Source organism: Chlorocebus sabaeus, chromosome 17 (assembly GCF_047675955.1).
Source record: "Chlorocebus sabaeus isolate Y175 chromosome 17, mChlSab1.0.hap1, whole genome shotgun sequence".
In the NCBI taxonomy this organism is placed as follows: domain Eukaryota; kingdom Metazoa; phylum Chordata; class Mammalia; order Primates; family Cercopithecidae; genus Chlorocebus; species Chlorocebus sabaeus.
In genome coordinates this window covers 24,424,510-24,444,462 of record NC_132920.1, presented here as the reverse complement: position 1 = coordinate 24,444,462, position 19,953 = coordinate 24,424,510, and the positions used below count along the sequence as shown (strand labels likewise).

The 19,953-nt window shown below is 44.9% G+C and overlaps 2 protein-coding genes across 2 annotated transcripts in view; one reads left to right on the top strand and one right to left on the bottom strand.

Annotated features, from left to right (window-relative positions):
* ALDH5A1 (aldehyde dehydrogenase 5 family member A1) overlaps positions 1-16,080 on the bottom strand; it is a 35,959-nt gene extending 19,879 nt beyond the window's left edge. The window contains exons 1-5 of the mRNA XM_007973556.3: positions 15,727-16,080; positions 8,184-8,267; positions 7,366-7,536; positions 5,840-5,956; positions 1,907-2,050 (exon numbers count right to left, since the gene is read on the bottom strand). Coding sequence (XP_007971747.3) covers positions 1,907-2,050; positions 5,840-5,956; positions 7,366-7,536; positions 8,184-8,267; positions 15,727-16,080 — 870 coding nt within the window. The remainder of the gene's footprint in view (positions 1-1,906; positions 2,051-5,839; positions 5,957-7,365; positions 7,537-8,183; positions 8,268-15,726) is intronic.
* Positions 16,081-16,414: 334 nt separating this feature from the next.
* The window catches only part of GPLD1 (glycosylphosphatidylinositol specific phospholipase D1), a 68,076-nt gene continuing 64,537 nt past the window's right edge, over positions 16,415-19,953 (top strand). Inside the window, exon 1 of the mRNA XM_038005748.2 lies at positions 16,415-18,433. Coding sequence (XP_037861676.2) covers positions 18,375-18,433 — 59 coding nt within the window. The 5' untranslated portion in view covers positions 16,415-18,374. The remainder of the gene's footprint in view (positions 18,434-19,953) is intronic.

Genomic DNA, 19,953 nt, shown 5'->3' with positions numbered 1-19,953 from the left:
TCTACAGAAAATACAAAAATTAGCCAGGCGTAGTGGCACATGCCTGTAATCCTAGCTACTCAAGAGTCTGAGGCATGAGAATCACTTGAACCCAGGAAGTGGAGGTTACAGTGAGCCGAGATCACGTCACTGCACTCCAGCCTGAGCAACAGGGCAACTGTCTCAAAAAAAAAGTTAAAGTGTTCCCTCCTGCTTCTCATGGTTTCTAAAATTACCAAAGATGCACAAAATCTTTGAAATTAGACTTTTTAATTTTTATTATTTTTTGAGGCAGGGTCTCCTATTGCCCAGGCTGGAGTGCAGTGACATGATCACAACTCACTGCAGCCTCGACCTCCCAGGCTCAGGTGATCCTCTCACCTCAGCCTCCCAAGTAGCTGGGACTACAGGTGTGTGCCACTAAGCCCAGTTAATTTTTTTTTCGTACAGACAGGGTTTCACCATGTTGTCTAGGTTAGTCTTGAACTCCTTGGGCTCAAGCAATCCTCCTGCCTTGGCCTCTCAAAGTGTGAGGATTACAGGTGTCAGCCAGCACACCTGGGCAGATTTGTATTATTTTTTATCTGTTATGTGTTTATGGACATGAATACTATGAGTATAGATACATATATGTGTATATGTATATGTAAACTAGTAGAACAAAAGCATACCATCTGAAGAGAAACACCATAAACAAAAACTTTTGTTCTACCTTGATTTTTTCGCTTTTGGACATTTTAAAAATTATTTATTATTTATTATTTTTTAATTTCTTAATTTTTTTTTTTTTTTTTTGACATGGAGTCTCGCTCTGTCACCTAGGCTGAAGTGCAGTGGCGTGATCTCAGTTCACCTCACTGCAAGCTCCGCCTCCCGGGTTCACGCCATTCTCCCGCCTCAGCCTCCCAAGTAGCTGGGACTACAGGCACCCACCACCACGCCAGCTAATGTTTTGTATTTTTAGTACAGACAGGGTTTCACCGTGTTAGCCAGAATGGTCTTGATCTCCTGACCTTGTGATCTGCCCACCTTAGCCTCCCAAAGTGTTGGAATTACAGGCGTGAGCCACCACACCTGGCCCTCTTTTGAATATTTAAAAGGATAAATAAACATCTACTTACAGGCAAACACATTAAGTGTTCAGCAAAGAACATTTCATCATTTAAGGGAAAAAAAACTCAAAGAAAAAGACCTTGTCAATTATCTAAGTACTTTTAGACTAAACACAATTTTTGTTCAATCCAAAAACATCCATTTCAACATTAATTGTGTGTTTCTGGAATCTCTAATTCTACATTATTGAAAGAAACCTGCATTCCAGAATTGAAAAAAATACAAGGGAGAACTTTCACCCACTTCACATACAAGTAATGCAAAAATAATAGGACCCTCACTACCCCAATTTCTTTGGTTTTGTCAAGCAGGAACCTATGTTATGCCATAAAGAACTGTCCAAAATACCTCCAGAGGATGGTCAGATATTACTTTATTCAACCAACAGACCTTTTTTTTTGAAACAGAGTCTTGCTCTGTCACCCAGTCTGGAGTGCAGTGGCACAAGCTCCGCTCACTGCAACCTCCACCTCCCGGGTTCAAGTGATTCTCATGCCTCAGTCACCTGAGTACCTGGGATTACAGGTGTGCACCACCACGCCTGGTTAACTGTTGTACTTTCTGTAGAGACACGATTTCACCATGTTGGCCAGGCTCGTTTTGAACTCCTGGCCTCAAGTGATCTGCCCACCTCAGCCTCCCAAAGTGCTGGAATTACAGGCGTGAGCCACCGTGCTTGGCCTGTGACAGAGATTTTAACACTGTGCTGGAAATCTTTCCAAAATTGGTGATCAGGATGAAATAGTATTTTTATAACCTATCAAGATAAAATATTAGAAAGATATTTGTTTTCTTTGAAACTTGAGTCACATACCTTTCCTGTAGTTGTTGAACCAGTAAAGGAAATTTTGGACACCAGGGGATCAGTACAAATTGCCTCCCCTACTTCCTTGGCATTCTTTCGAGAACAGGGAATAACATTGTATACACCTGGAGGAATTCCAGCCTGGCTTGCAAGCTATAAACAGAAACAGCAAACATGTGGCAACAATTTACTAAATTGGAAAAAAAAAAAAAAGAGAAATAAACCATTCCAGGCTACTATGAATACCTTTACTCGCATAAACTAGAAAACCTAGAGGAGATGGATAAATTCCTGGAAATATACAAGCCTCCTAGCTTAAATCAGGAAGAACAAGATACCCCGAACAGACCAATAACAAGCAGCAAGACTGAAATGGTAATAAAACAATTACCAACCAAAAAAAGTTCAGGACCAGACAGATTCACAGCAGAATTCTACTAGGCATTCAAAGAATTGGTACCAATCCTGTTGACACTATTCCACAAGATAGAGAAAGAGGGAATGCTTCCTAAATCATTCTATGAAGCCAGTATTGCCCTGGCTTCATAGGGAAGGACATAACCAAGGAAAGGACATAACCCAAAAGGAAAACTACAGACCAATACCTCTGTTGGACATAGATGCAAAAATCCTTAACAAAATACTAGCTAACACATCCAAATCCAACAACACATCAAAAAGATAATCCACCATGCCCAGCTAATTTTTGTATTTTTTGTAGAGACGGGGTTTCACCGTGTTGGCCAGGATGGTCTCGATCTCTTGACCTTGTGATCCACCCAACTCAGCCTCCCAAAGTGCTGGGATTACAGGCGTTAGCCACTGCACCTGGCCTGGAGACTATTATTCTAAGTTAAGTAACTCAGGAATGGAAAACTAAACATAGTATGTTCTCACTCATAAGTGGGAGCTAAGCTGTGAGGAAGCAAAGGCATAAGAATGACACAATGGACTTTGGGACTCAGGGAGAAAGGGTGGGAAGGGGGCAAGGGATAAAAGACTACAAATTATGTGCAGTATATACTGCTCAGGTGATGGGTACACCAAAATCTCACAAATCACCACTAAAGAACTTAATCATGTTAATCAAATACCACCTGTTCCCCAATAACCAATGGAAATAAAAATTAAAAAATAAAATAAAATCAGACATTTTGTACCCATAAAAAAAAGAAAGCTACTTTTAAAAATTAGGGAAAAGATGAAAAAGATAAAAGAGAAAGTGACAAAAAAGATTCAACTCATGGATAATAGGAGTCCCTAAAGGAGTAAAACCAAACCAATGGTGAGGAACAAATCCTGAAAACTTTATAGAGATATAAAACAAAAAGGCTGGAAACTACGTACTGAAAGAGCACACTGCATACCTAGAGTATGGACTCAAAGCAATCATCACAAAGACATATTCTAGTGACATTACTGGTCTTTAAAGGGGGAAAAAAACAAATCGAACCCTTTTGTGGATCTAGGCAAAGAAAACCCCAAAAAACAAAAACAAGTTGACTTATAAAGGCAAGAAACTTAGGTTACTGTCTGAATTTTCAAGAGCAACACTTTATATCAGAAGAAAATGGAGAATATAGTTAAGATAATCAAGTAAAAAAAAATGTGAGCCAAGGATTTTATACCTAGCAAAACTGATTTATAAGCACAATAGGCCCAGACTACTGACAACATTTAAGAAGGGAAAATATTATTTCCAGGAGCCCTTCCTAAGGAATCTACTACAGACTGAGGTTCGGATCACCAAATGTCTAGAGAGACATTGACATAAGCACTGGTGGTGAGCATACACATACAGCTGCTTGTTGAACTAAGTCTAAAGGAGGGTTAAACTGGAGAGAATAGAGCATGTAATGGTTGTAGTCTTGGCAACGCAGGTACAGTGTAACTATTTTAAAATACAGAGAAATGTTTATAGCCAAGATGGATTAAGGAGATAAGACAACTAAATGTAATGTGATATCCTGGACCAGATCCTGAAACAGAAAAAGGAGACTAGGTACAGACTAATAAAATCTGAGAATGGATTTTAAAGTATGGACTTTAGTTAATAACAGTGTATCGCTATTCATTCATGAATTGTAACAAATATACTATACTAATGTAAGCTGCTAGTAATAGGAGAAATTGAGTGTAGGATATGTGGGAAAATACCCCATCTCTGCGATTTTTTCTGTAAATGTAAAACCATTCTAAAATAAAAGTTTATTACTAAAAATGAGAATGGAAAGAGAAAATACCAAAAAAGTAAACCATTTTCAATAGGCACATTGGTGATATTAAAATTAATATTTTTTAAAAATAAAATTAATATTCAGAAGCTGTTGTTCTGTGTAATGAGTACATATGGAATATTAATTTAGTCATTTCCTGAGTCTTTAGAAACCAGGAAAGAGGCCAGGTGCGATGGCTCATGCCTGTAATCCCAGCACTTTGGGAGGCTAAGGTGGGTGGATCACAAGGTCAGGTGTTCAAGACCACTCTGGCCAAATGGTGAAACCCCATCTCTACTAAAATTGCAAAAATTAGCTGGGTGTGGTGGTGGGCATCTGTAATCCCATCTACTCAGGAGGCTGAGGCAGAGAATTGCTTGAACCTAGGAGGTAGAGGTTGCAGTGAGCCGAGATAGCGCACTGCACTTCAGCCTGGGTGACAGAGCAAGACTCTGTCTCAAAAAAAAAAGAAACCAGGAAAGAAAGAGATGCAGATATAATATAAAAGAAGTTAAGTAAAAAGTCTATAGGATTGAATTTGAATTGGAAGTTTCTGTAGGAATTTCTGTAGCATTTTATTGTGTATATACATGTGTGTACACATATATGTATATCTCCTAGCCCTGCCCACTGAAAAGGCCTACAAATAGTGATAGGGTAGGTGGTTTTAGGTGTAATGGGGGAAAAAGCAAAGCAGAGAAGGGGATCAGGAGCATCAGAGTGTGAGGTTGTGATTTATTTTTGAGACAGTCTCACTCTGTCGCCCAGGCTGTAGTGCAGTGACACGATCTCAGCTCACTGCAATCTCTGCCCCCAGGGTTCAAGCAATTCTCCCGCCTCAGCCTCCTGAGTAGCTGGGATTACAGGCACGTGCCACCGTGCCCAGCTAATTTTGTATTTTTAGTAGAGACAAGGTTTCAGCATGTTGGCCAGGCTGGTCTCGAACTCCTGACCTCAAGTGATCTGCCCACTTCAGCCTCCCAAAGTTCTGGGATTATAGGGGTGAGCCACCATACCCAGCCAAGTTGTGATTTTTAGACAGGGTGGCCATGGAAGGCCTCCCTGGGAGGGTGGCATTTGAGTGAAGACGTGAAGAAGCAAGTCATAGGGGTATCTGGGGGAGAGCGCTCCAGACAGAGGGAAAGCATAAAGTTTGAGTGGAGGGCAAGGCTGGTGGGGTCTGGAAAGCGGCAGGGGCCAGAGTGGTCCAAGCAGATGAATGAAGAATGAGGGGCTCCAGTGTGATGGACAAGGTCAGAGGCATACTGGGGGTTGGGAAGTGACATCTTATAGGACCTTGAAAGCCACTAAGGAATCTGGACTTTACTTTGAGTGACACAAGAGGCCACTTGAGGTTTTCAAACAAAAGAATAAGATCTAATGGAATGCAGGTTGACCTGGGAATGGGAATGGTAAATAAGAAGTTTCCTAAATGTGAGAAACATCCATGTTTAAGTGCCTATTTCATGAAGACGATGCATAGATACCATTTTTACAGTACGCTGAAAATACATGGCCGGCAGATGTCAGAAAATCCCTCATCCATTTTTTTTCCCCAAAAGAGCTACAGCTGACTTAAAATAATTGCCAGTAGATTAAAACACAACACCATGCATCAGGAGACATAAGCGAAGAAGTAGGCTCCAAAATTGCTTCTTTCTATCCCAGATAAACATTCATTTTTGGACTTTGTGTGCTCTGTACAAACACAGGGAGGGCGGCTCACCTCAGCCAGGGCCAGGGCGGAGAAGGGCGTGTCTTCGGCAGGCTTCACCACCACGGTACAGCCGGCTGCCAGGGCGGCCCCCACCTTCCGGGTGATCATGGCACTGGGGAAATTCCACTGGGGTTAGAAGAGCAGAGGAAGCATACGAGAGGAAGGACCGCCTCATTAGTGCAAAGAAAGGCAGGTTGGGAAGTCAGTGAACAAATTCCATTGCACAACTGACTGACAAACCCGTTTGGCTGCACAGGTGAGCTCTCAGAACACCTGACCCCCTGCCAACTTGAGGGACTCTGAGATAAAGGCTCATGAAGATAGGAAATATTTTTGGAATTTAACACAGTAAAAAATGAGTTAGACCAGGGGTCTGCCAACTTTTTCTGTGAAGGGCCAAATTGTAAATTTTTTAGGCTTTGTAGAATGTATAGTTTCTATGGCAATTACTCAACTCTGCAGCTGTATTGTGAAAACCACCACAGATAGTAGGTGCATGAATGGGTGTGACTGTGTCCCAATAAAACTTTATTTACAAACATAGGTAGTGGGCTGGATTTGGCCTGAGGCCCATGGGAGTAAATATTAGCAATGGTTTTGAAAATGGCAGATGATTTATTACTTCCTTCCACATACATATTTATAGATGCCTATAGACATACCTATAATAACAGTATTTTATTTTGAAAAACTCTATTATATAGCACTTACTCTGTATCAGGTATTTTTCTAAGTACTTCAAAATTAAAATTAATTAAATCCTTATCACAACCCAATGAGGTTGATATTAACCTCACTTGCAAGTTCGAGAAAATTTGGCCACGGTTGCACAGTTAGTAAATAGTGACCTTCAAATCAAACCTAGTCCATCTAGGCAATCAGGGGGATTCTGTCAGCAACTATGCTGAGCAGGAAAAGCATAGACATCTCGAGACCAGCTGACAGATATGGGAGAGAAGTTAACATGGGACTTAGTAGAAGGCAGGACCCAGAGGGAAAGCTGGGTGTTCCACAAATATACTGCAGCCCCATCCAGGCAGATGTGATACCTTGTTTCTTAGCCTCTTTATCTCTAGAACCTGGGCCAATGCCTGCTAGTGGGTCCATACATGCTTTGCTATTGATGATAACCATCAATTAAGCATAACACTTTTTTCCAAACTATGGCAAGTTTAAAAATGTGTCATATCTTAAGTCTTTTTAAAAATGATAAATACCGGAAGATCTTTTCAGAGCTGCTAGGCAATGCCAGGAAGAAGCCTCCAGGCCAAGTCAGAAGAGTCCCTGGGTCCTCCTGTGGCGCATCCCACTTTTGCAGGCATTAGAAATGCATCCTTTCACTCATTGCCACCACACCTAACACCATCAGAGGACCAGGAAACACACTTCCACATCCAGCAAAATTATCAGGAGACCAGGAACAGGTGACAAAACTAACAGGATAAGCACACCTGCTCAGGCGGAAGCATGAATTCTTTCTCAACTCCCTATCCAATCTCCCACCCTAGGATCTTGCTGATCTCACTGTCACCTACCGGGGTGATGACTGCAGCCACGCCTACGGGCTGCTTGAGGACCAGGGCCCGCTTGTCCTTTGCTGGGGTGTAGATAATGTCTCCGTAAACGCGGCGGGCTTCCTCAGAGAACCACTCTAGGAAAAAGGCGGAATAGAGAATTTCTCCATGTGCCTCCTTCAGTGGCTTTCCCTAAATTAAATCAGAAAAGAACCCACATATTACCTTCTGATAATAAAAGCATGGTTCTGTGTTCCTAAATTCTTCAAGGTGCAAGAAGAGTAGAAAAGTCTCCTACAACGATAGCCACAGAGTGGGGAAAATTTCTGACTTTGGCGTGAGTTTTAAAAAGCAGAATTACAATGACGACTGTATCACCCTAAACCACAAGTGTCATTGGCATTCTCAATATGTTTACAAATTAGGAAAATTTTCCTCCCTTCAATATCTTCTAAGTATTGTAACCATGATATGAAATAATTTATTACATCTATGGAAGAAGTATTGGTATATTTAAAAATGTACAAAAACAATATTAAAAAAACAACCAAAACAGTACCATGGAAAAAAACATCAGAATGGTGAAACAGCAGTTATGCATATAGTTGCACACAAAATCTATTTTTGGATACTATTAAAGAATAAACTAGAACATACAAATTTTATTTTAGCAAATCTAAGGACCCTGGCACAACAATGATTTGGCATTTGATCAGTAGAGAAGGAACCACATATTCTTTAGTTACAGCCAGCAGTGATGGGAAGTCAGGGGCTTCCCCAAGTTTAGTAAGAATTCCTGGAGAATTTCTCAGTGCACCAAGTCAGAACCCTGAACTTACACTTTCAGCTGTGATTATTCTGGCAAGGTCATCCTTATTCTGTATCATTAAATTGTACCACTTTCGAAGTAATGAACTCCTCTCCTGCAAAAGAAATAACAAGGCAGAAAAGTAATAAAATGCCAAGTGTAACACAGAATGCTAAATAAAATTCAATATCCTAAAATATTAGCTGTATGGTCTCATTCTCCTTGACTGTGATGGTTCATTTTATGTGTAAATTTGACTGGGTTCAAGGAGCCCCAGATAGCTGGTAAAACATTATTTCTGGGTATGTCTGTGAACGTTTTCGGAAGAGACTAGCAGTTGAATCAGGAGACTGAATAAAGAAGATTTGACTTCATAAATTCACGTGGGTATCATCCAATCTGCTGAGGACCTGAAAAGAACAAAGTGGCAGAGGAAGAGCAAATTCACTCTCTGCATGAGCTAGGACATCCACTTCCTCCTGTTGCCAGACACCAGGCATTGGCATTCCTGGTACTCAGACTTTTGGACCCAGACTAGAACTCAGATTGGACATATCAGCTTTCTTGGGTCTCCAGCTTGCAGGCAGCAGAGGGTGGGACTTCTCAGCATCCACAATCACCTAAGCCAGTCCTTTATAAGAAGTCTCTTCCTATATATCTATGATTCCATATACATATATATAACATTGGGTCTTACAGAACACTGGTTCTATTTTTCTGGACAACCCTGAGTAAGATGCTTGGGGAAACATACATTGACCTTCTGTTTTTTTGTTTCTTTGTTTTGGAAACAGGGTCTGGGCTTGGACAATGAGAAGCACACAAACTAAAAAAAAAGTAAAAAATTTAAAAAAATTTTTAAAAAGAGATAGGGTTTTGTTCTGTAACTCAGGCTGAAGTGCAGTGGTGTGATCATACCTCACTGCAACCTCTGCTTCCTTGGTTCAAGTGATCCTCCCAGCTCAGCCTACTGAGTAGCTGGGACCACAGGCAAACACCACCAAGCCCAGCTATTTTTTTCTTTTAACTCATCTGTATCTGTTGCAACTTTAAGCAGAATTTGACTCGGGCACTACGTTTCCATCCACAATACTGGCTCTGAGTTATTTTTGGACAGCTTTATGATATGCTTAGGTAGGCCTGTAGCTTTGCTTCTCAAACAATACTTTTCTTTGGAAAATAAGCCCTGTGGAGAGTTCCTTCCATCAAGTTGCTTCAGCTTAACCTATTTCTAGAGGACTACTACATGCAGAATTGACAATTACAGGCGACAAAAAGTTCAAACAGTAGATTCTACAAGATGTAACAAATACTTTTTTTCTAAACATCTAGGTAGAGCTCAAGAACACTTCGATAGCAAGATTTGGTCTACTAAGGAATCCAGCTTGATAGCTAAACACTTAGACCACAAAGTTAACATCATGTTATATACATCTTATAACGATTACCTTGATCTGTTAAAATAAGCCAGTGTGAAACTAAAAAAGCATTACTAGCTCTGCTTTAGTGCCTAAGGTATCACAGCATCACTTAGAAGTAGAAAGAAATCTTATCTTCCCCTTAAAGTAGTTGTTGTCATGCCATACAGACTTTTCATGCTAACAGGATCTACAGGATGATCATGCTCAGCTAATTAAAAAGAATTTTCTTTTGTACAGACAAGGTCTCACTATATTGCTCATGCTAACTGACCCTTCTTTGATGAGTAATAGAGATCCAATTTCGAGTTGCATCTAAAGAGGTATACTGGGTCATAAATTATAAAAGAGAAAATAAGTATTGTGGAAACAGCTATTATTGCTTATGGTACATAAGAACAACTTTAATTTTACCATACAAAGGTAGAGTTCCTTACTTTATTATTATTATTTTAGATAGGGTCTTGATCTGACGTCCAGGCTGGAGTGTGGTGGCGCAATCATAGCTCACTGCAACCTCAGACTCCTGGCTTTAAGTGATCCTCCTGCCTTGGCCTCCCAAAGTGCAGGGATTATAATTGTGAGCCACCATGCCTGGCCCATTCTACTTTCTGTCTCTATAAATTTGACAACTCTAGGTACCTCATATAAGTAGAATCATACAGCATTTGCCCTTTTGTGACTGGCTTATTTTACTCAGCATAATGTCTTCAAGTATTGTTCCCTATTATAGTGACTCGCTGGCAACCTGGATTTGTCCCAGAGACTGACATATAGACTGGGGCATGCATGAGGCATAAGAAAGGGTTTTACACACTTAAGAAGAGGGCCCAGGCACAACAACATGAATGCACTTAATACCACTGAAATGTACACTTAAAAATGGTTAAAATGGGCCAGGCGCAGTGGCTCATGCCTATAATCCCAGCACTTTGGGAGGCCGAGGTGGGCAGATCATGAGGTCAGGAGATCGAGACCATCCTGGCTAACATGGTGAAACCCCATATCTACTAAAAAATACAAAAAAATATTAGCCAGGCATGGTGGCGGGCGCCTGTAGTGTCAACTACTCAGGAGGCTGAGGTAGGAGAATGGCATGAACCCGGGACACAGAGCTTGCATTGAGCCGAGTTGGCGCCACTACACTCCATCCAGCCTGGGCAACAGAGCAAGACTCTGTCTCAAAAAAAAAAAGGTTACAATGGTAAATGTTATGTTACGCATATTTGGCCATAATTTTAAAAATTCCAATGAACAAAAAACAGACAAAGGGATACACTGGATTATTAACAATATTATGGGACCAGGTGTGGCGGCTCATGCCCATAATCATAACACTTTGGAAGGCCAAGGAGGGAGGGTTGCTTGTGGCCAGGACTTTGACACTAGTTTGGGCAATGCGGTGAGATCCTTCTCTACACATACACACAAATTATCTGGGTGTGGTGGTGCATGCCTGTGGTCCCAGCTACTCAGAAGGCGGAGGTGGGAGAATCGCTTGGGCCTGTGAGTTCGAGGCTGCAGTGAGCCATGACAGCATCACTGCATTCCAGCCTGGGCAACGGAGCAAGACCCTGTCAAAAAAAAAAAAAAAAGAAAAAAGATAAAAGGAAGAAATCATTTCTAAAAAAAAAAAAAAATTAATTCATTCACATAAAAACACTTTAAAAAAGAAAACGAGGAAGGCCTAGAGAATCTAAGCGACCTGGGTGGCCATCAAGGCACTCTAAAGACAGAGCTGCCCAGGCTCTAGCTTCCCACATCTGCACAGGTGTATCCAAAGCCAAGAAGAACCTTCGCATTTTGTTTTTTCAGACAGAGTCTTACTCTGTCACCCAGGCTGGAGTGTGGTGGTGCCATCTCGGCTCACTGCAACCAACCTCCACCTCCCGGGCTCAAGCAATTTTCATGCCTCAGCCTCTTGAGTAGTTGGGATTACATACAGGTGCATGCCACAATGCCTGGCTAATTTATTTATTTCCTTCCTTCTTTCCTTCTTTTTTTTTTTTTTTTGAGACAGTCTGGCTCTGTCCCCCAGGCTGGAGTGCAATTGGCTTGATTTCGGCTCACTGCAAACTCTGCCTCCCAGGTTCAAGCAATTTTCCCTGGCTCAGCCTCCTGAGTAGCTGGGATCACAGGTGCCTGCCACCACACCCAGCTAATTTTTGTATTTTTTAGTAGAGATGGGGTTTGCCATTTTGGCCAGGCTGGACTTGAACTCCTGACCTCAAGTGATCCACCCGCCTTGGCCTCCCAAAGTGCTGGGATTACAAGTGTGAGCCACCATGCCTGGCCTGAACCCCTCCTTTCAAAAAGGAAGTTTCCCTGAGAAGATCCAAGCCCTTGTAAGATGGAAGCTGACCTCACTGTAATGTTCAAGGGGCACAGACATTAGGATGGGTGGTGTGATCTGAACACAGGGTGCTGCTGCTAGTATCAGCAAGAGGTCCCAACACCAGCCCTGCAGCTGCCAAACAATCACTGACTGAGTAGAAGGCTTTCCAGAACCCCGCAGTGTAACACCATTGTATGGCAGCCTTGATCTTCGTGGGGCCTTGTGGGACTCCAGAATGATGCTAGGGGAACCAGAGCTCAGGCCCTGGTCCACTCCTTTCCTGTGATCTCACCAATCCCATCGCTTTAAGTATATATGCAGTACACACAGGTATGAATTTCACATTTACATTTCTAGCCCAGGGCTCGCTCTCAAACCTCAGACACATATATCCAACTGCCTACTTTATATCCTCACTTGCGTGTGAACCTACATCTCAGACTCAATACGTCTAAAACTGAACTCTGATGTCTGACCCTAATGCTGTTCCATTCAGCTATCCTCATCCTTCCAATTGCTCAGGCCAAAAGCCCTGGAGTCATCACTAACCTCTCTTGTTCACCTACTTCCCATATAATGATCCATCAGAAAATCCAGTGGGCTCTACCTTCCAAATACATCCTTTATGGAATAACTCTTCACTTTGTCCACTGCTACCACCCTGGTTCAAGTCACCGTGGCCTCCCACCTAAATCCATGCAACAACCTCCGCCTCCCGGGTCTCCGCCATTCTCCTGCCTCAGCCTCCCGAGTAGCTGGGACTACAGGCGCCCGCCACCTCGCCCGGCTAGTTTTTTGTATTTTTTTAGTAGAGACGGGGTTTCAACGTTAGCCAGGTTGGTCTCGATCTCCTGACCTCGTGATCCGCCCGTCTCGGCCTCCCAAAGTGCTGGGATTACAGGCGTGAGCCACCGCACCCGGCCCCGCCACTCTTTATCAATTCTCAGCACTGTGGTTAAAGTGGCCTTTCAAAATGTAAATCAGACCATATCTCTGCTTAAAACCCTGACATGGTTCCCCCTTTACTCAAAGTAAAAACCAAGTCCTTAGAATAACTCACAGGTCCTACATGCTCCACCCACTCCTCCCCTTCTCCATATGACCTCCTCTGATACAACTCTTTCCCTTTGCTCAGTCCACACGGGCCTCCTTGCTGTTCTGCAAATGTGTCAGCCATGCTTCTGACTTTGGCTGTAGCTGAATGTCCTTATGAGAGGTGAAGCCATCTGGACTTCCTGGGTCCAGTGGGGATTTGGAAAACTTTTCTGTCTGACAAGAGGATTGTAAAATGCACCAATCAGCACCCTGTAGATAGCAAGAGGATTATAAAATGCACCAATCAGTGCTCTGGAGCTAGCAAGGGGATTGTAAAATGCACCAATCAGCGCTCTGGAGCTAGCAAGGGGATTGTAAAATGCACCAATCAGCGCTCTGTAAAAACACACCAATCAGCGCTCTGTAGCTAGCAAGAGGATTGTAAAATACACCAATCAGCGCTCTGTAAAATGCACCAATCAGTACTCTATAAAACGCACCAATCAGCAGGATCCTAAAAGTAGTCAATTGCAGGGAAGATTGAAAAAAGGGCATTCTGATAGGACAGAAACGGAACATGGGAGGGGATAAATAAGGCAATAAAAGTTGGTCACCCCCACCCCCAGCAGCAACAACCTGCTTGGGTCCCCATCCCCACTGTGGAAGCTTTCTTCTTTCACTCTTCACAAATCTTGCTACCGCTCACTCTTTGGGTCCATGCCATCTTTAAGAGCTATAACACTCACCGCAAAGGTCCATGGCTCCATTCTTGAAGTCAGTGAGGTCACAAACGCACCGGCAGGAACCAACTCTGGACACACTTACTTCCTTTGGCCTTTGTATCTCATGTTCTCAGTGAGATCTACCCTGATGTCATGGGCTGAACGGTGCTCCCCGTAAAATTGACATGTTGAAGTCCTAACCCCCCAGTATCTCAGAATGTGAGTGTATTTGGAGATAGCGTCTTTAAAAAGGGAATTAAGTTATGATGAGGTCATTCTGGTAGGCCCCAATCCAATCTGACTCTTGTTTTTAAAAGAAAAAATTAGGACACAGACACACACAGAGGAAAGACCATGTGGAGACATACAGGGAAGATTCATTCATATATCCCAACTGCTTACTTTATATCTTCACTTGGGTGTGAACAGACAACTCAGACTCAATGAGTTTAAAACTGAGCTCTGACGAGATACAAAGACAAAACTGAGCTCTCTGCAAGCCAAGGAGAGAGGCCTTAGAAGAAACCAACCCTGACAACACCTTGAGCTGGGATTTCTACCCTCCAGAGCTGTAAAATGAGAAATGTCTGTTGTTCAGGCCACCCAGTCTGTGGTACTTTGCTATGGCAGCCCTAGCAAAGGAATACACCTGGCCACACTATTGGTGCTGCATCTTGCCCCTTCCCTCTGGCCCGGATCCTCTTCTGCTTCTACCTTTTTTCCCATATTGCACTCAGCACCTCTCACATACTTATTTCCTTAGATATTATGTTTGTTGTTTAGAGTTCTGATCTGTCTTCTGCTCCCCTTCCACCCCATGTAAGCTCCATAAGGGCACAATCTTTCTTTCGTTTACTGATGTATCCCAAACACCTCCAACAGTGCAGGGCATACAGCAGGTGCTCAGTAAACAGCTGATGGATGAATAAGTGCTAACACTATCCCTTGTATGCGTAGGGATCACTGGATGCACTCCTTCAGAGGGAGAGCTTTGAAGGACAGGGAAAAAATTTCACTGCGTTGACTCCAGGTTTAATAATATAATACTTGAAGGAAGAAGAAACTTTCTTAGTTTTCTTCTTACTCTATTCTGTCCCATTTAATGGCCCTCCACCCCTTACTCCCAATTCTCCAGTGTTCTCTATGCAATGGCCAATAGCAGCATTTATCCATTTAGGCTGAAAACCTGGAGAACGGTCCTGGACTTCTCCCTTCCCCTGCACAAAACCCAGATCTTTATACAGCTCTCTCCGTTCCCGATTCCACGAATCTGGCCCAGGGCCCTCACTACCAGCCTCCTTTTTTTTTTTTTTTTTTTTGGTGAGACGGAGTCTCGCTCAGTCGCCCAGGCTGGAGTGCGGTGGCCGGATCTCAGCTCACTGCAAGCTCCGCCTCCCGGGTTTCCGCCATTCTCCTGCCTCAGCCTCCCGAGTAGCTGGGACCACAGGCGCCTGCCACCTCGCCCGGCTAGTTTTTTGTATTTTTTAGTAGACACGGGGTTTCACCGTGTTAGGCAGGATGGTCTCGATCTCCTGACCTCGTGATCCACCCGTCTCGGCCTCCCAAAGTGCTGGGATTACAGGCTTGAGCCATCGCGCCCGGCCACTACCAGCCTTCTTATGGGCCGCTGTAGCAGCCTCCCGCGTGGGCTTCCCGCAGCTGCGGAGGTATTTCAGATACTCTGAAGGGCCACACGTGCTCTCTCACTTCCCTAACACCCCTCCCCTTTCTCCCCGCCCCTCCACGGTTAGGCTTGTTGATCATAACACGCAGCAGCTCGCTTGTATTGGGCGCTCGCGTTATGCGTCCCCTACTGGGCAGTGCATACACTTCAAGAGGCTTGAGGGCAGGGGCTGTGTCCCTAGCGCCCGGCACAAAATGGAAGCTCCGAACTTATTTGTTGGTCGTCTTCCTTCTTGTTGCTCTGGCTTTCTGCTTTGTATACGCCGGGGAACTGAGCACAGGAGGGAGGCGACGCGGCTGGTTTCGCGTTGGGGCAAAGCCCCCTCTGCTCCCTGCCGTGTCCCCGGCCATCTCCGGCCCCCTGCACCCAGGCGCTCTCACCTTGGCCGAGACCTCTCTCCAGCTGCAGAAAGCCTCGTAGGCAGCGCGCACGGCGGCGCGGGCCTCTGACACCCCGCAATCAGCTACCATGCCCAGGGCAGCGCCGCTGGCCGGGTCTTGCACGGGGAAGGTGGCGGCGGCCGGGAGCCAACGGCCGCCCACGAAGCTGTCGGTGCGCAGCAGCGCCGCAGAGAGGCCCGCCAGGCCCCCAGCGTAGCCGCGGAGCTGGGCCGGGCCGGGCGCAGGCCCGGGGGCAGGCACCAGGCCGCCGGCGCGGGGGTGGAGGCGGCAGCCTGGAAACGTCGACCCGAGGCGCCGGGCCCCGCAGCTCCGCAGCCAAAAGCAGGTCGCCATGGCCCGGGCAGCGACGGCGACACGAAACAGGCAAGCGGACGCGCGCGCACGGGAACGCAGGGGTCGCGGGGAAGCAAGAGGAGCGAGGAGGCGCCGGAGACGCGCGGGGAAAGCCGGGGAGCTGGCGGAAGGTTGCAGAGCCACAGAGCAGCGCCCTCTCTCCGCGCCTTTCTCTCTGCACCGCCGCGCCGTCCTCTGCACCTTGCCCTGAGCGCCGCGCGGCTTCGCTCCTGGCGCGACCTTCTCCCGGGGGAGGGTTGGGTTGGGGGATGGAGAAGGCTCGCTGGTAGATGCACCTGCGGACTGCTGTCACCTTTTCACTTTTCGGGTGCTTATTTGTCACTAACTGCTCCTGAGTCCCCCGCTGCTAGAGACCCACTGTCTCCCCTTAGCATCCCCCAAATTCGGCATCCCTGGAATTTGTGCGCGGTCCATAGATGCGCTGGTGCCTGCCCTAAATGCCAAGGCCATGATCACGCTTCTTCGTCGTTGTAGCTCCTGAGCACGTAGGATTGATTGGGAGCGATGGTTCTCTGAGGGGTCGAAGTGTGACCCCGCGTTCTGCTGCCTGCCTGCTTTTCTGGGTCTGTGTCTAGGCATTCTCCTACGGGCGCACCCTATAAATAACAGCGCCTTGGAAATAAACAGAGTAGGATCCAAACTCAGCCTGTTGCCGACAAGCTGCGTGACCGACAGGTTAACCTTAGTCCAGTCACTTATAAAATAGAACCGTATCTACCCCATAGGTTTGTTGTGAGATAACGTAAAATGCTCATTACAGTTGCTACATTAAATTCAATAGTGTTCAAAGTCATACTAGCTACCCTAGTCAAGCCACTAGTAAGATTAAAGTTGGGCCACCAACTAGTAAATGGAAGCATTTGTCCAAATCGAATCGACCAAGGTGTTAAGTATTGAGCATACTGTCCAACCAAGGTATTTGAGCAGCTTTAAACAACATTCTTCATCCGCTCAAAAATTAGACTTGAGCTTAAGACTCTGAAAGCAGCAGGGAAGCTTAAAACCTGAGGATACAAGTAAAAATAGTAGGTGTATGCTGGGAATTTGTGGGTGCAAATGAAGCCCAGCCCTATGCTTTGATTTTAGGTTACTAGTCTCAACATATCTCCCTTTCTCAACTCTTACAGCGTTAAGAGTATCTTGCTAGCTTTCACCTTTTTCTAGGACGTTGACTTTTTTTCTAGGACGTTTGCAAAATGCTGAGGCAGTAACTTTAAATTTTGACTTTGTCTTTTGCTGAGTCAGATCCATTGAGTTTTGAGCCAGTCACATATGGCAGAAGTGGTAACAGCAGAATTTAATCAATTTCACACTATTTTGTTCTGTATTTTATTGCAGGAACTGGGGAGAACCAGGGAGTCCTAATAGGGATGTCGGCCAGTAGGTATCACAGTTGGGGCTGGGAGCTGGCGTGTTTACATCTCCTGCCTGCAGAGGGAGTGTTTTTTTGTTTGTTTGTTTGTTTTTGGTAGTGGTTGTTGTTTTTTGTTTGTTTTGTTCTTGTGAGACCACAGACTCATTCTGTCGCCCAGGTGGAGTGCAGTGGTGCGATTTCAGTTCCCTGCAACTTCTGCCTCTTGGGTTCAAGTGATTCTCCTGCCTCAGCCTCCCGAGTAGATGAGGCTACAGGTGTGTGTCACCAAGCCCAGCTAATTTTTGTATTTTTAGTAGAGACAGGTTTTCACCACGTTGACCAGGCTGGTCTTGAACTCCTGACCTCAAGTGATCCGCTCTCTTTGGCCTCCCAAAGTGCTGGGATTACAGGTTAGCCCATTTCTACTGGCCTGGAGAAATCATTCAATTGAGGCCTCAATCAACTGAGGCCGGGAAAAGCCAAGTTAATTGTGGCTTCCTCTCACTCAAAAGTTACCCTAGTCCACTTATCTTTTTAAGGTTCTATTTCAAACGGTACCCACTCCCTTTCCCAGGTGACTTATCTATTAGACACAGTAGGTACATGCTGAGGGCCCATAAAACTTTTAGGAGCACTCAAAAATGTTTAATTTCTTCTAAAACCTGAAGAAGAAAATGAACTTTTAGGTGGCATATTCATATGTTAATCTTACACCAGTGCAGATGTAAAATGTGATTTCTATTTATTGTTTACTTATTTTTATGACAGGAAGTACTTCACAAAGGCAAAAGTGCCTGGAGCTTAGAAAGTTCACAATGTGGCTCTTCCCTTTTCCCTTGGTTTTGTGCCCTTCTGCAAGCCCCCATTCAGAGTGTAAACAATTCCCTCCTGGCTCCTGTCTTACTTCCGGCTTGTCCTGATGACTCCTAGCACCTGGCTGGGTGTCCTTACCAGGGCCTACAAGGACAAGACCATCAGGTGAGAGGGACCTCTTCCTTCCTTTCTCCTTTGCCTGCCCTTGTCCTGGGAACCTCCACTCCCCAGTTCCCACCCTTATTCATCCTCTCCCCCATTTTCTTTTTCTTTGCTTTTTTTCTTTTTTTTGAGACAGGGTCTTACTCTGTCGCCCAGGCTGAATGGCACGATCTCAGCTCACTGCAGTGTCTGCCTCCTGGGTTCAAGTGATTCTCCTTCCTCAGCCTCTGGAGTAGCTGGGAGTACAGGTGCGTGCCACCATGCCCAGCTAATTTTTGTGTTTTTGGTAGAGATGGGGTTTCACTATGTTGGCCAGGCTGGTTTTGAACTCCTGGCCTCAAGCCATCTGCCCACCTTGGCCTCCCAAAGTGCTGGGATTACAGGCATGAGCCACCACACCTGGTCTGAACCCATTTCTTTGGTGCTAAGGGTTTTATTATATCTGGTTAGATATTGTTTCTAGGCAGTATTATTTTTTTTCCCCTGGTGACCCTTTGCAACCCTCTCACTGTAACCATTGACTGACTGCTCTTGGATGTTCTGAGAGAGAATATCCAAAGTCCCAATTAATAATTGCGACTACCTCACGCACAGGCTGTAGAAGGCCCAGAGTGAGAGGGAGGCAAACTCAAAGGCCTCTGGTGGCCAGAAGGGGTGTGGAAACCTGCACAAGTTGCTTGGATGGTGGGGACTGGAGGAGCAGGACATGCTCTATCGGCTCTTGGCTGCAGCTGGTTGTCGTGTCACATGGGAGTGTCATTTCATGATGCTAGTTCTTCTGTTTTTAAGAGAGCCAGAAATCTAGGTTTTTACGTGAATTTTCTCATTTAGAAAAAGTTTATAAACTTGATTTAAGTTTATAAAACATCCTGTTAGCCAAACAAAACATGTAGATATATGGCCTCTGGACTAATCAGGAGTAGCTGGGCCTACTGCCCTCAGGTTTGTGGGGAGCTGCGGGATTCCTTTCCTTGGGGCTGTGCAAGTGACTGTGTTAAGCTTACAGGGGAAACTGTTGGGGCAGACAACTGTCTCAAATCATTCCATATTCTTTATTTATTTTCTTTTTTTTTTTTGAGACAGAGTCTTGCTCTGTCACCCAGGCTAGTGTGCAGTGGTGCAATCTTGGCTCACCTCAACCTCCGCCTCCTGGGTTCAAGAGATCCTCCCACCTCAGCCTCCCCAGTAGCTGGGACTACTGGTGTGTGCCACCACACCTGGCTAATTTTTGTATTTTTAGTAGAGAAGGGGTCTCACCATGTTGATCACGCTAGTCTCAAACTCCTGACCTCAGGTGATCCACCAGCCTCAGCCTCCCAAAGTGCTGGGATTACAGGTGTGAGCCACCGCGCCCGGCCAAATCATCCCACTTTCTTTTCATCCTTTCATTTGGCTAACCTGAGAGTGAATAGCATTTCCTCTCACTCTTTTAGGAGCCCATCTCTTGCTTTTAATGTAAAATATGCATAATTTGTGCTTTAAGATTACCATCAGTTTCATGAAGAACTTAATTTTTCCCACGG